The sequence below is a fragment of the Temnothorax curvispinosus genome, unplaced genomic scaffold (genome assembly GCF_003070985.1).
Source record: "Temnothorax curvispinosus isolate PA1 unplaced genomic scaffold, ASM307098v1 QBEX01014079.1, whole genome shotgun sequence".
Classification (NCBI taxonomy): Eukaryota; Metazoa; Arthropoda; class Insecta; order Hymenoptera; family Formicidae; genus Temnothorax; species Temnothorax curvispinosus.
Genome location: NW_020223859.1, coordinates 497,319 through 513,916, shown reverse-complemented (window position 1 = coordinate 513,916; position 16,598 = coordinate 497,319). Strand labels below are relative to the sequence as shown.

The 16,598-nt window shown below is 38.6% G+C and overlaps 3 protein-coding genes across 7 annotated transcripts in view; 1 reads left to right on the top strand and 2 right to left on the bottom strand.

Moving 5' to 3' along the window:
• Positions 1-356, bottom strand: part of LOC112464303 (dopamine receptor 2-like) — a 21,408-nt gene extending 21,052 nt beyond the window's left edge. For 3 of the 5 annotated variants that reach the window (XR_003041901.1, XM_025031220.1, XM_025031223.1), the window contains exon 1: positions 261-356. The gene's annotated coding sequence lies outside the window, so the exon portion shown is untranslated. Of the gene's footprint in view, positions 1-243 lie in introns of all 5 variants that reach the window. The other 2 variants (XM_025031222.1, XM_025031221.1) reach the window with 1 other exon arrangement.
• The window catches only part of LOC112464302, a 44,524-nt gene extending 28,749 nt beyond the window's left edge, over positions 1-15,775 (top strand). The window contains exons 2-4 of the mRNA XM_025031219.1: positions 10,508-10,639; positions 10,822-10,904; positions 13,217-15,775. Of these exons, the coding sequence (XP_024886987.1) occupies positions 10,860-10,904; positions 13,217-14,929 (1,758 nt within the window). The 5' untranslated portion in view covers positions 10,508-10,639; positions 10,822-10,859 and the 3' untranslated portion in view covers positions 14,930-15,775. The remainder of the gene's footprint in view (positions 1-10,507; positions 10,640-10,821; positions 10,905-13,216) is intronic.
• On the bottom strand, positions 2,962-3,903 carry LOC112464321 (general odorant-binding protein 83a-like). The gene is made up of 5 exons (XM_025031264.1): positions 3,876-3,903; positions 3,683-3,757; positions 3,415-3,609; positions 3,085-3,149; positions 2,962-2,991 (listed from the first exon to the last, which is right to left on the bottom strand). Exons 1-5 carry the CDS (start codon positions 3,901-3,903, stop codon positions 2,962-2,964), a joined length of 393 nt encoding a protein of 130 aa, XP_024887032.1.
• Positions 15,776-16,598: the final 823 nt, after the last annotated feature.

Genomic DNA, 16,598 nt, shown 5'->3' with positions numbered 1-16,598 from the left:
GATGCACGATGCACGATGCACGATGCACGATGCACGATGCACGATGCGCGATGCACGATGCACGATGTCGCGACGTTCGAGGTTCGAGGTTCGAGGCACAGGACGGGCGACGACAGTGTTGTTGGTGATTTGCCGTCATTTGGTAAGTGTGTCGGATATGTCAGTGTCAAATGAGAGCGAACGCAAGGAGCTTGACCGAGGAAGGGTCAAAATGGACGATCGGGGATGTCTTCGGATTCTTACTCTAAACGCGCACGTACACGATAAACGGTAGAAACAGCGTGGCTTGGATTGGAGCCTCGCGGTACTCTTCCTCGAGAGAACGCGGGACGTGTTTCGCGGTTTTAGAAGGCCAACTGCTACCATCGCGTGGCTCGAAAGCTCTGCACCCGTCGCGCTTGCGCGCCGCATCGAGCCGCGTCAAGCCTAGCCGCATCATCCCCGCGCACACATACACGCACTTTCGCCCTTATCAACTTTTGCTTCAAGCACCCTGTTTCTTGCACGTGCGTCACGGATATTCACAGATATTCACGGATATTCACGGATATTCACGGATATATACGGATAGACATGACGTAGATTTTTCTTTACGTCATGACGTCACGGAACCACGGTTCTTTTAGCTTTTAATTATTTTTTAATCATTTCTCGATGCTATATTCTTTCAAATTTATTATCTTTAACAGGTCATGCACACACACATGTATAATTATAATCTGTATCCTTTGACACATTCTACGTAACAAGTCGTTAGCAATTTTGCCAGAAAGTATCATCAAACCTCGTATCATCCTTGACATTAATTTTATACCCATATTTAAACAATTACACTAATTTTTTTTCATTCGTTTAGTTAATTACATGTGTGTTGTGTCACACATTTTCTACATTTGTCGATCATTAATGATGTACATAAAATTTAGCGTATTGTCATGAATTTTCTACGGTAATATCATAATAAAGCCTAATAGGATAGGATGCATAATAGACGAATATATCTGCAAATTGTTGCGACTAAGTTTTAGCATCTATATTAAGCCTGATTGTATTGACAATTGATTGAAGAGTATAAAGAATATTTACAATATATCAAACTGTGGTACGAACAACAGGATTGCCTCGTATTTTGCATGATAATTTAAATAGAATTGATACACGATTTGTGGATTTGTGGATTTGCGGATTTGCGGCGACGATTTTGTAACAACGAATCGACTATAAAATATACAGATTCGAAATATATATATAGAGGTATATACAGAGATTTAAGTAGTTTTATTATCCAAACATTTTAGATTGCGCGCAGAACAGAAATATAGGCAGAAAGTATTTAAATCTTTTGACTTGGGATTTACGATGCAATCATCTTTTTTAAAGTTATTTCCGATTTTCGGCACAGCATCCTCCTGGAGGATGAACGGTGTCTTTCGCCTGCGAGGCACAATCCGCACCTGCCGAGTCTCTCTCGTTCTTTTCATTTTTAGTTTGTTTGCAACAACCAGACATACAGCAACCGCCGGCTGCTTCTCTCGCTCTAATAAAAAATACAGTAATAACGTTTAAAATATTAATTAATAATAAACGTAATAACAACAACAGTAATCATGACATTAAATACAAGACAAAACTGTGAGAAACTCTGAATAAACATCTAGTAGGAATTTATTATGTGTACGTGTGTAAATATGATGAAAAAGGTGAATTTGTGAATTCATCTAAAATAGCCCATATGACCGCCTTTTTAACCTTGTCATCAAGTAGGACCATTGCGTTGGTAGATTACTTTCCTGCTGGGCAGCAGCTCTTTTGATCTGTAGTGGCATCGCTACAACATCCGCCATGCTCTTCCTTCGTACCCGAGCAACATTTGGCACCACAACATCCTCCGTGTACCTTTTTTTCTCTACATATTTAGTCGAGTTACAATCACTGAATTATCAAAATCTCAAACTGTAAGAATATTGCAATGCTTGTGCCATCATTATTATGCAGCCAGGCGGCCATATAGGTTTAAATAATTTTCCGAATTTTAAACTGGTTATCACGCAATTTTTACTTTTTGCTACAACATCCAGCGAAGTCCTTTTCCTTACTGGCCACACTGTTCTTTTTCTCGCCACTGTTCAAACATAATGTATAATACATAACACATACGTTATTTATATATACACATAAACGTATTTATAAATTTATATATTTACTTAAACTTACTTGCATCGACAGGTCACTTGCCCAGCATATCCTTTTTGACTGGTAATTTTTCTATAAAAGGTAACATGAATATTTTTCATACATGTATGTATGTATATAACCATTTGCACATGGCATTGTTTTATACGTTCAAGTATATATATACATAATACTACATCAAAAAGTATGCAAGAGAAGTTTATAATATAGTATGAGAGATAAAAATTGCTTCATGTAACATAACACAAATATTACTTACGCACAATGATCACACATGATGAGTTTTTAGTGTCTTAAATTTTTTATTCTGAAAAATTCTCAAATTTTGATAAAATGTATATTGTGTTGAAAATTTATATGTGACGTGAATTACAAACAAATATTACGCGTTACCATGGTTTCGTTCATCTTTTTCTCTACCGGCATTTTTTAAAAGAATTTTTGTAAATATATAAAATGTGTCATATTTATAGAATTAATTTTATTTTATATATATATAATATGTGTGTGTGTGTGTGTGTGTGTGTGTGTGTGTGTATAATATACTATATTTAAGAAATAATATGTATGTTAAACAATTTTTATACATTTTCTTTTAGAAGATTGCAAACGAAAAATTATCTTTAATATATTCTTCAAATGACATAATTTCAGTAAAATAGCGTTTCTACGTATATATACAGCTACTGTAAGTCCAAGCTGCTATTCCTATTTATATTTTTCATGATGCAACGCTTTACATATATCTGAACTCAAAACAATTTATTTCTAAATAATAAACGATATGCTTTTCAAGATCTGCAAACAGAATTGTTGCGTGAGTTATAAAAGAGAGTACATTATGACGATAATAACTTTATGTTATAAATAAAATATAAAAAATTTACGTACTTCAGGTTGCGCTTTAACGTAGCATATAGCTATTTGAAAAGCTTTATCGCAAGTATTCTCTGCTTCTAAAAATTAATTTTTCTATTAATTTATTATCGACTATATAATCAATTTTTGTTTTTCAAATTTTTGATATACTCATATTATGTCCTACGTAATATATGCTAGTAGGTATATGTTTACGAATCTATATACGTATATAGGTATATTGAACTGCTACATTTTATATAAAAAGAAAAGAAAATATAAAATGTACATTTTAAATGTTGCAATAATTATAGATTGACCTTGTTATACGAGAAAGTAACTAAATATAATGAGGAGACTTACGAATCGATTTACATCGATTAAGAATTCTTTTCGATGACTCTTGCATATTGCGCGGGAGATGACGCAGAGCTTTTTCAACATCTACATTGTTATTCTCATTAAGAATACCAATTTTTATCATAAAGCATCTCAAATAACATTTTAATTTTATATCAGTTTGTTCAATATTACCAGCCTTTAGTTGCTTTAAGGATACTGGATCAAAGAAGCCAATTAAGAAAAATAAATACATTTTTCTCAATGTGCGAGTAATATAAAATATTCATACCCCAAGAAACATTCGTTTGCTGACGACAATCTCGTTTAATGTCCGCTTGTGCTCCAACATACACACAAAATAAAACAAATTTACACAGTAAATATACAAAACGTTAATTTTTGCAATATTAGAGAAAAATTTTAAAAGTAATTTAGAAAAATAAAATATTTAAAAATGTCACTTACTAGCAGAAGAGATAAAGTAACGAGTAGTATATTTGTAATTTTCATATTTCACGGTGCTCCTCGTACAGCTTTATGAAAGAAACCAGTCAAACGGTACTGTAGTTAATGAGAACATAATCGTAGATGTAGACCGTAATCGACGTGAATATTTTGTTGATATTCAATCTTTGTCAACTATCCATAATTCGCATATAAATGTCTATATATGTCATATGTAGACTATAAATGTCAAATATGAAATTGAACGAATACATAAATGCTATATCAATCAGCTGTGTTGTAAGTAGTCTAACACATAAATTTACATATCAATGATTTTGTAGGACAAACTATAAAACGTTTTGAGAGACTTTAATGTTTTTAGCCGTCATTTAAACAAGATATTTTTTAGCATACATACAAAGAATATGATTTATTTATTATTATGGTTATAATAATACCATTTTAATATTATATTATATTATTTATTATATACTATTTTTATATCGTTACTTTGCTATTTATTATTATAATATGTCGTAATTTTAAGTCTGAACTGATTCCGTTTATTTTTGTTACGAACACGTATGTCAACGCTATCTTTACTACATCGTTTAATAGACATGATAATTTACCTACAGTTGCGCGCATTTCTTTAACAAAATATATATACATACAATATATTTCAGCCACGATTTCAGTTATCTAGTATTTATTCGGTGTCACAAATGTTTAACAACAAAAATCATTATTATAAGCCATGTCGGCAAATGTACTTTTTATATAACCATCGATTGATAAATTATCACCAATCGTTAAATGTTATTATCTTTAGTATTTAAATGCATTCGAAATGCAATGCCAGAGGCCACTATATGGTGTATCCAGTTTGGAGACAATAAGACAAAACCTGCCTAATATTTTATTACGTCTATTTTTAATTGACAATAAAAGTAACTTATTTTTAGAGCTAAATTATTTTATAATTAGACTGGGCATCTTTATAATCAAATTTGATTTGCAATTTGACAAGAGAATTCGTCAATAATAAAAAATTTGAAAATGTTCACGTTTGACTTGGTCGATTTTTCGATTAAATGATATTAAATTAGATTTTTTTTTTATATAACTAATGATTATTTTAAAGATAATTATTTACTTGCATCAATTATATATGATATTTTTTGACGAAAGTACATTTTCTTAATTATTCATGTAAAATATGTCGCTAATACTGCAGATTGAGGACACTTTACTTAAAATTATGTACAACTGTTCTATATACCATTAATTAATGAGTATAATTTATCTGACATGTTTGATTAGCAAAATGTTAAGTAAAAAGTAAAATGTTATTAAACAATTAACAAATAGTCGATTTCTTCTCAGAATGAGAAAGTTGCCGTGATAAATAGTGGAACATGTGTAACTTAATGAGTTGGTAGTATAGATAGATTTTGAATATTTGTGTATTTTGTGTGTGTGTGTCACACATATTGGCGAGCATTATATTATTTAATATCATAATTTATTTTTGGTCACGTAACGTTGGTGTTACGTTATTACGTTATTCATTCATACACAATTTATAACGTTGCGTTCAACACGACGTGTAAACGCAAAAAAAAAGAGATTACAAAAAGAGTATAGCGATACTTCATACTAACAATAAGTGGATCTTTTATTTTTCATCGACGCTTTTTTAATGTATATGTATGTAGATATGCACGCTAGATAACAAACGATACTAGAAAACTAATGAGAGATGTTGTTATCGTTAGAGATTATCTAGGTTTCCCATCAAAATTCCAATTATCGACGCCTTCATTAAAGTCCATTGCAATATCACGTAGCCAATGTGCCCCATGTCACATATGTGCCCCATGTCACATATGTGCCCTGAGCGATAGGGCATAGGTGTCGTCGACACCAAGTACACGCGGGGTCCGCGGGGACACGCATTTTTTCTTGCTTCTTCTCACAGACATATACAGAGAAGCATCGGCATCGAACATTCATCGAGTCGCAGACTCGCAGACTCGCAGACTCACGACGGCGAATGAAGCCGTGAAGCGAGAATGAAGCGAGAATGAAGCGAGGAGAGATATTCTCCGCTCCGCTCCGCTCCGCGCAAGGGACCTATATAACTGTACCGGCTGTCTGGGTCAGGGGGCGGGCCGCTACGCGCGTTTGTAGTATACTCCGTATATCGGACAGGTGTACCCTATTCCGACTCTTCGAGTTCTCGCGTGCACCTCTGAGACCGGCGACCGCACGTTGTCCCGGCGCGCGCGTCTCTTTCTCTAGCTGTCGCGCGGGCATCGCGGAGTATCGCGGAGTCATCACAAGGTGATCAGTCGTTCGCACGGAGCTTCCGAAGGCTCTTATAGAGCCCGTTCGAGAGAATACCGCACGTCACACTTTACCAGCGATACGAGTGAGTTTGTCAATCTCACCTTCAGTAATCGCGCTCGTTGGAGCTTGGAGCGTTGCGTTGGAGCGCGAGCGTGCGGAATTGGGCGTTGCGATTGTGCAGCGGGACGCGGGACCTAACGCGCTATACAGCGATTCGATACTTGGATCGATGTTAGCGATCCCAGCGATTCGTTCAGTTCGTCTTTCTTCCTTCTGACCGTTTGACATCCGAAGGAGAATCGTGCACGTTGGGGACCACACTTGCATCCGGATTTGCTTGGGTATCGGCTCAGAGAAGTAAGATATCATCGCGTGTCACCAATATCAAGTTAGACCGAATGTTCAGTCGCTGCATCTATATCATTCTTATTGTAAGCTCGACTGTTTGATTTAATTTGCTTTGAGCCGTTTATTTAAAAAAAAAGGAAAAAGAAAGCTATTTGTCGTAAATAGATACTGATACTTGGATGCTAATACTGATACAAAGAATTTTTTTGCGGTGAGAAGACGTGCTCGAAAATATCATCTGTATGAGAACGCGTTGTTTCGAACATGCATTTTGTATTTTGTTAGCTGCTGACAGACGACCCTGACTATTTTAGTTCCCAAATATTCTACGGCTCTCTACGACTTTGCGCCTTGTGTGTGCACCGCGGTGAAAACGTCGTTATATGTAGATAATTCGTGGCTGTTAAACGCGTTTCTTGAGTCTGGCGGACGTATGTACGGCGGTTAACGACCAGCTACGTTGCACAGGACGTAATCCAATTAGCGCTACGTCACTGATTAAGTTATTAGAGGCAAGTCGCACGTCATCGTTTCGCGCCTCGTTAATGCGTTAATAACGGTCGGGGCGCAGGCTCATTGAGAGAAATTATACGTCGCGCTGTAGGAGATGCAGCACGATATATGTATGTAGTTAGCCACGTGGTGACCGTTTCCACTCTAGCGATTATGCGCTACGGCGGAACAATATTGAACAGGTCCAACGGACCTGTTTTATAATATCGATAGGAATTCTTCTAAAGTTATCGTGATTATGTGATTTTTCACATTTATTATCATAATCGTGTAAATATAAATATAAATTAGTAATAATTAATAATATTAATGTGACACGCGTGTATAGAACACAGGTAGAGAAACATTGCTGCACAATTGGTTGCTATCTTGTCAATTAAAATTGCACGGTAATTAAAAAGCGTGTAATTTCGTGTATACCATTGCACAAACGGCGCGCGTAACCAAACGAAGTGGTGCATATTAAAAAAAGTGGACTGTGAATTTTTTACGATATATACAATTACGCGTGCGCGCGTTTACCGAATAAGAAAGGTAGATCTGTATTGATAGTAGCAGAACCAATGGCTTTAAGGTACATATTGTTATCCAAGATTCAAAAGTGTGTCACTTTGCAGTATTCTTGTCTAAAAATTTTTATATAAGATCAAGTATTCATAAATCATAAATCGTATTACGTTTCTACGTTGAGATTTGTATCGAGTATAATTTTTATTTAATATTTATCTATTTATTAAAAATTAACGCATGATTTCTTTTATCATAACCTTTTATTATAGATATACGTGTCCTCTTTTGCTAGAACGCAAATGTAGAGAGAAGCGATAGAGTTGGACTACTTTGTTACATTTGATCACCATATTGCAAACCTAACCGTGTTGCAAAATAAGATTAGTATCATAGATCTCACATAAATTTACGACATATCATTATTATTTTGATACAATAGCGTAATGGCTAATAGATGCGCTGTCACGAGCGGATATAGGATATATCTGAGCGCGACGGTCCGCGTTCAATTTATTCAATTTATTAAGGAGATCATTATTACGGTGATTTTTCGACGTATGATTAGCTCACATCGCGAATATATTAAATATTAATTCTGAGAGATTGTATGCAGAATGCTGTCGAGATTTTATGTAGAATCTTTAGAGCGAAATAATTAGCGAGATGAGACCTCAAAAAGAAAATGGAAACAAAAACAAATATTAGATGAACGTCGCGGTCGTATATGAAATCTATGAAAAAGTCTGAAACAAGTAACATACATTCATCGATGCATCAGTATGTTTAGTCTGTCTTTTCGAATGTTAGCGGATACTATGTATTTACAACACGGACGTCTTTCTGGATGTCCGTTATATGGAAGAGAAGATAATGAGAAAGGGGGACAAGGAAACAGAAAAGAGTCTCCATGTTTGTTCGATATAGGTCGCTATTAGGTTGCTGATTATGCGAGTGCCCGACTTCGGAATTACAACATCGACGGAACCGTTATATGTATTTGGCACTATGCCACATCTTCGGCATGCCCGATTCATGGTTAACGTGAAATGGGAGACGTGTAAACAGCTGGCAGTGATTTTTATTCGAGTACAAGCTACTCGTAAGAGGAAGAACAGGTGTCGCGGTTTATCGTGACACGAATTGCAAAGCAGAATAACAGATAATATATGATATGATCGAATGACTTTGCGGTTTTTGCTGTCTCGTGATTGTCTCTCCAAACTGCTTCCGAAAGTCACGTGTCGAGGCACGTACATTTGCGACACTGTTGATTTTTGGTTAATTACAATATTAAATATATATATTTTTATTTTTTTTAAAGATCAAAACTATTGTATGATTGCAGATTGTTTTCGAATATCAACATCTTTGTTCTTTCTCAACAGTTTCTCAATAATCTCAATAATTCACCAGAAAAACGGCTTTACAGTTTACAAGAGAAAATTTTCAAGAAATCGATTATCCAATTTTCCGATTTTAGATGTTACGATCGTACATACAAAGTACTGAATTCGCGCAAACTGGACGAATAGCCGGCGGCCGCGCCCGGCTAACCGGTTGGTTCTTTTGACTTGGACTCCACGTGCGCGCGCGTGCGGTCGAGCGTTGATCGGCGGGAGCCTACTTGCCTACATTCATAAAACGTCAAGCATACCACTTGGACACTGACTGCACATTACCGCACAGTCGTCTTGCATATCGTCTCTGGCTTTTCTCTTTCATGCGCGCGCGAAAGCGGTCGTGCCATTCTTCATTATAACGTTAAAACCGGAACGTTACTAAACTTTATAGATTTTTATAGTTTAAAGATCAAAATGATCGAGACCCACTTAATGTTAAAAATTAGAGAGAACATTTCGCTAAATAATCATCGGAAGAAAACGGCTTTCTTATTCTGTGTGAGCGCTGTTTGTTAAATTTAAATGGTTTGATTTAAATGATAAGATTAAAGAACTTTAATACACATGTTATCGTATGTACATACATTACATATGTACATTGCGTGTATTATGTATGCTGTGAAAAAGAATGGTTGGATGAGGAGATATTTCTTCCGTGTTCTTTGTAAGAGAGCATTAAAGCGCGAGACATTCAAATCGACACGATCATTAAACAAATTAGTACCTACTCGCGACATTTTACCTACCCGCCATTTACATGGCTGTTTTCCCCGTTTACGTCTCAATTTACGTCTGACAAAAGCCTCGGCAAGTATTTCATTACACTTGAATAAAACTAGTTATGAGGTTTTAATTATTTTTTTTTTCCGTTTATATACGCACACTGCCTGTTTTATAATTAAGTACTTTGTTCTCTAAAAATAGGTTGCAGTCAGAATTTGACTCTCGTTCCGTGTATATGCGGCAAAGCGATCATGTAACGAATAACGAGTCAGTGCAGGCATACTTACTATCCCCATCTTTTTTCTTCTCTATTATAAAAGATATACGTGACAAAATCATTTTGATTTGTTATCTCACGTGAGATTTACATGTTGACGATTACACGTGAAACTTATACATATATATGTTGGCTTCTGTATGTGCGCTTTTGTGCTATGCAAATTTAGTGAATTCGACTCCGATAGATGCGACCGCGGTTTCACGTTTACAACGAAGTAACGGAGCGAAAACCCGGACATTCAAGAGGAATTTGGGACAGATGGCTTAGTGGTTGCGCGAGGCGAACATATATTGCTTGATAATTGGCGATCAAACACGAGCGAAATGAGCGAAACCCGAGTTCGACAACAGGCTGTCCCGTAGATTATAGCTAGACGTAGATGCGTCATTTACCGTAAGGTAGCGGAAATAAGCGCGATTAATAGTAAACACTCCTAATGTGATCGTTGTAAAGTTTCGATGACGAACGATGCTTACTACACCCGATCGATGCTTCTCTAAAGATTCTTATAATTATAAACTTTGTAAAACTCTAATTACAGATCACACAGGCGTGTCGCGAGCAGTCGGTAGTTACGCCGACAGAAAGGACCGGCCGTAATATTACGATATAATTGTGAGAGACAGTCTCTCAACTTCCACGACTACTCGATCGTACGATTATATCGTTACAGGTAGGTTATTATATGCGTTGACACAATCATTCCATTTAATTTAACTACTTTTATGCAGATTATTTCAGAAATTAAGTATTTTTTTTATCAAAGAGTTTTTCGCAATGCCAAATTATGCTATAATGTATATTTAATGTTTACGGTTGAATTTAAATTTAACACGTGATCGGTATTTTTTTCAGTGATACCACTAGTGTTCCACCGTGGACACTAACGCGGTATGCAGTTACGCATTTGTATCCTAGCCTGTCTCCTATTCAAGGGGGTGAGTGAATACGTCTTTTATGTTCTTCAAAAGTGTTCTGGAATGAATGAATCTCGATTCTCTCGATCTATGACCGTTGCAACAAGAGTATGTCATACGGAAAGAGTTAACGCGAACGTGCCGATACACGTTCCGATGTTGTTCGTCGAAGATCGTCGTAACGGCGTTCGAAGCGAAATATGTCGATCGAATGTTTCCAGAGACGAAAGAAAGACGGTGAATGAGGCGTACAGGTATTATTGGTATTCTCATCTGGTGCGAGAACACCAGCAGTACCAGCACCGGGGAAACGCGGAGGACACGCGCGACGCGGAGTACGCGGACGTGGCGCGGTACGAGGGGTAGGTCGGTACGTCTGCGTAGGTAATTACTACATTATAACCCAGATATCTCGTGGTGGGTACGCACGTGGCCGGGCAATGCCGTTACCCAGTGCTCTGACCAGTCTGACCCAGAGCTAAGGGCGACTCGCCTGGCCCGATGTCTCAAAATGGTGCGCGGAGCGGAGCGGCTCGATCCGGCTCGTTCACTGTCCACTGTCTACCGAGGACCCGAGTAACGTTTCATCGCGCGTCGGGCCGCTCTCTTACAAGGTGGTGCGCAAAAATCCCGGGCGCGGAACGACCGGTTTCTTCGTGTGAGCGCGCGCGCTACACAGTTTCTTCGGTGTATACCCTTTTCATCCTGCATTCCTATGGCCCCCGACACGATTTTCGATGCGTGTGTCCGCATCCTCTTTATTTTTCGCTCAACGCGATTTTCGCTTAAATTCTCGATCGAAGATTATCTTTACTTTCGTAATAGAGCGGGACGAATAAATCGTCGTTACCGTATCGTCGATATCGCTCCGTTTGTCCGTCGCCGATATCTCTATGAATTATGCGAATATAACGGAACAACACCATTTCAATGTCAATACTGTACTTATATATTAAAATCTGCTTAATTCTTTCTGTACGTAGTTTAACAAAAAAACCGCGTGTTTTTTTCTCTTTCCACCTCTTATACATGCTTTATATTCTTGCAATAAGAAATGTGACAAATTTCAATGTTTGCTTACGTGCGTTTTATACATTTGTCATTTTTATTCTTCTGATTTTGATAGTAAACGACTACCGACGTCAAACCGTTACGATCAAAGACGCCGAGTGGTGTTGGACAAAACATATTTGATATAAAATGGTAACATGGTAACATGGTACCGCCAGTTGTCGCATCTTGTTCGAAAATCGCCAGAGTCGAGATCGGTGCGATGCCGATGGCGCGAAACCCGCGCAAGTGACTCAGTAGGCCTTGGTCGAATTATGGGACGCGCGCACATTGAAAATCCATGACAGGACGAGTAAACAGACGGGCCGGGCGGTAGGGGTGAGAATGAGAAGGAGAGCCGCCGAACATGTGCGCGAAACTGGCCGATTGACCCGCGGCTAAAGACACGGGTGGTCCGTTATGCCCTAAGGTCACGCGTGACGCAATCGACCACTATAACGCGTACGGTTCTATACACACCGACTCGATGCTCCTATTCCGCGGGCTTCCTACCTCGCAACCCCCTTATCTCCACGTCCCCACCGTCTCTCTTCGAATCCTCGAACTCCACATTCGTTGAATACTCCGAACAGGTTCGTCGCCGCCGGCGACTCGCCGTCATCCGAACAGTCCATGCCGCGTTGCCCTCGGCTGTCGCGTCACCGGAAATAACTCTTTCGACGATCGCTCCATTTGTCCGATCGGATAATCGAACGATCGAGCCCGTACCGCATTTCTCGGTGCACCGCGATTCTGTCGAGCTTGACATACTTAGGTTTCCCGCGTGAGCGCGTGAGAAACGGATACCGTTGTATGACCGTTTTTTTTCTTTTTTTCGATAAATGTATAAAAATTATTATCCGAAACGACGTTCGTACGTATGTATGTATACATCGGAGCGCTCACAATCAGTGTCAACAATAAAATTCGAATGAGATCTCGGTATGGTGATGTAGCCTCATTGGATACGTTGGATCAAGAGTGACATAAATAATTATTATAATTAATGATTCGAAGAGAAAGACAGAGAAACGAAGATTCTCTGTCGAAAGAAATATCATAAATACATGACTAGTTTCGCAAGAATTTAACAAATTTCTGTAAACTCCATGATAACATCACCCGTGGCGCAGATTTGAACCAATCACCCATTATTTTTTAAAATTCACTTTTTATAAAATTTTGTTTAAAACCGGAGATGTGTGTGATGTACATCACACACACATACGAGGATTGCATCTATTTATCACATCAACACGCGATTATTGGTGCTGTCTTTACAGCTGGCTCGAGCCGAAGAAGTCGAGGTTGTGGAGGCAATTCCGGGAGAAGATAATCGAAACGAGAATTCGGCACTGAATCACCAGGATAACGAATTAATTAATTCCGATCAATTGGCATTGGATTCCATAGCGGATAAGGATGCGGGAGGGAATCACTATAAATCGGGTGGTCTTCGAGGTCATCCTCTGCTACCACCGGGTCGAGGTGCGTTAAGTTTGCCGCGTCCGCATAACGTCGCCTATCATGGACCACCACCACCATTGCCGTCTTCTAAAGCGCACGCGGAAGCTATGGATAAGATCTATACCACTGGCGGTGGCGTTAGCACCGCGGTCGGCGTCGAACCTTGGCCAGCGCCGACGCCCGATATGCCAAAGATTGTGTCGCTGGACGTGAAATGCGAGAAAAGTCTGATGAAGGTTTACTTGGGCTTCGATAAGCCGTTCTACGGTATAGTCTTCAGTAAGGGCCACTACAGCAACATTAATTGCGTACATCTACCTGCGGGACTTGGCCGCACGTCCGTCAACTTCGAAATCAGCATACACGCGTGCGGGACGGCCGGCAATACGGAGAATGGATTGTACGGCTACGGCGCCGAGTCTGGCTCCGGGACGTTCTTTGAAAATATCATAGTGGTGCAGTACGATCCTCAAGTGCAAGAGGTCTGGGATCAGGCGCGTAAACTGCGGTGCACTTGGCACGATCTGTACGAGAAGTCGGTCACTTTCCGCCCATTTCCCGTCGACATGCTGGACGTAGTTCGCGCGGACTTCGCCGGTGATAACGTCGGCTGCTGGATGCAGATCCAAGTTGGCAAGGGACCGTGGGCTTCCGAGGTTTCGGGATTGGTCAAGATCGGCCAGACTATGACGATGGTACTCGCGATCAAGGACGACGATTCCAAGTTCGACATGCTTGTGAGAAACTGCATGGCCCACGACGGCAAACGCGCGCCGATACAATTGGTAGATCAGCGAGGCTGTATCACCCGGCCGAAATTGATGTCTAGATTCACAAAAATCAAGAATTTCGGCGCTTCGGCGTCAGTGCTGTCCTACGCCCATTTCCAGGCGTTCAAGTTTCCAGACTCTATGGAGGTTCACTTCCAGTGTACCATACAGATATGCCGATACCAATGTCCGGAACAGTGCTCGGAATCGTCGCCGCTTTTGGAGAATCAGAGTCTCCTGGAGAATCACCATCATCACTCGCCGACGAATGGGCACCCTGACGTCGGATACGGTCTTCCGCCTCCGATCCCGCTGCCGTTGGAGGCCTATTTACAGGCAGCGGCTGGACGACCCCGAGACGAAAGAAGAAGGAAATCCCGAGAGATCGTGCACAATCCACAAAAGGCCGTAGGTGTAAATCGAATTATCCGTGTCGTCTCGACCGGTGACCTGACCTTCTCCATCGACGAGAGCAACAACAACAACAACAACAACGGCGAGATGAATGGACCAACGATGGTATTTCCACAACGTCACGAGAACACGGGTAGCTCGACCATGATCTGCATGACCACTCCTGGATTCGCGATTACTCTCATTGTCCTACTTGCCGTTCTACTTTCCTCGTGTGTGTTGTCCGCTTACCTCTTTATACGTCTCAGGCCCTTTTCGGCAAGGGCCAAAAAGTCCATGGCGTTTTCTAACGTCGAACAGAATGGCGCGACGAAGAAACCTTCGAGAACGTGCTTCTACTCATAGAGATATCTGTCACGAGTTTTGGTGATCTGATATATCTTGATGTTGGAAGAAGGACCTCTTCTTCGAAACCGGTTTACGAGATTTTCTACTATATCGTTGAAACGTCGTTGGAGGTCAATATTTCCACAGGATGAATTCTCTGCGATCGTGTAGAGAAAAAGAAATTAGTTTTGGGTGTCAATACTTTGCCAAGACAAAATATTAGTGGTAAACGGGTGGAAGTCATTTGTACTATTTCAAATACCTTTGGCCATTAACTGACAGTATTTTTTGTACGTATATTTATGTGTATGCAGAATTTCGAGCGGATCGAGCACACGTAGTGGAATACCTTTTACAAGGAGACCAGAAAGGGAACTTTATGTAAACTGGTCTTCGAAATTGCGAATCTTCAGGTTTCGTAGAGGCTATCGAGTGTCGCAAGCACGACTTTATGTAAAACTACGTTTTCCTAACGCCAGCGGTATTATCTTACGATAATGTTGCAATACTCGTGTCACCTTCGTTCACTACATATTACGGTCTTCATAGAGTTGTGCTTCGTCATAATGAAACTTATGCTCAGGCCTTTATAGGCATAAACATAGGCGATACGCCGAAAATTTAGTCAAAGATAATCAAACCTGTTTCTGCGTTTATTACTTATCTACATGTTTGTATTTAGTTTCTCTCTGTTTTCTTTTTCTTTCGGGATTTGGGATTCTCGTATAACAACGTATGGTTGCTCAAAATGCGACTAGGTAATAATAAAGCTGAAATTTTGCGAAAATAGTCTATGTTATCTACAATATAGCATTTAAGCAATGTTAATAATGTTATTGTTAATATTATTATTCATATTTATACTTGTTACCCATCTAAATTTTTTAAAAATAGATAGAATCTTATATAAAATTTTATATGTCAGGTAAACAAATAAAATAAAATTATAAAATGTGAAAGTATTATTCTCTATTGCAATTGACGAATTAAATATTAAATAATTAAAATAATAAATAATGAAGATATTGGCAGACAAATGTATTATACCAAACTGACAAATTTTCAATTACATATATAAGTATTTAATTATTTAAAGTTTACTTTAATAGGTTTTTCTTAAGTTGCGAAAATCTGAAGTGCCAAAATATTATACTGATATCATGTAAAACAGAAAATAATAAATTACGCAGTTTGGTTATGAGATGAGGTTTGCTTTGTTTCACGTGCAGTTATATGAATGTTAAGCAACGCTCAAAAAGGTGATGAATGATAAAGTCATTGAGTCTTTATCGCATTTGTCATATTATTGTTACTACGATCAATACAGTATTGCTCAAAAAACGTATTAAAAATGCGAAAAGAAAATTAAACAATTCAATAATTTATATGTGAAAGTTATATATGAAAGTAATAAGTTATATATCGTGTGTGCAGTCATTAGTTTATATTTGCAGCGTGATTTATGTATTTAGTGTATAAGATATGCAATATAGTAATACGCAAGGTGTTCTAAAAGTTGCGCATTTCAATGGCCATTTATTTAATTAATCTCATACAAATCTCTCTCTATTTAGTTATTTAATTAACCAATAAAAGCAGTTGATGTATTTTTATATACAGAATAAATTATAATTAGGAATTAATCGTATATTCCAGGTATATTCAATTCTGTAAATATACATATTTA

Coding starts and splice junctions, on each gene's coding strand:
- LOC112464321 (XM_025031264.1), bottom strand. CDS start 3,903: ATGAAAATTACAAATATACTACTCGTTA. Junction 3,758..3,875: donor TACAAATATACTACTCGTTA/CTTTATCTCTTC, acceptor TGTGTAAATTTG/TTTTATTTTGTGTGTATGTT. Junction 3,150..3,414: donor TAATCGATGTAAATCGATTC/GTAAGTCTCCTC, acceptor ATTAATTTTTAG/AAGCAGAGAATACTTGCGAT.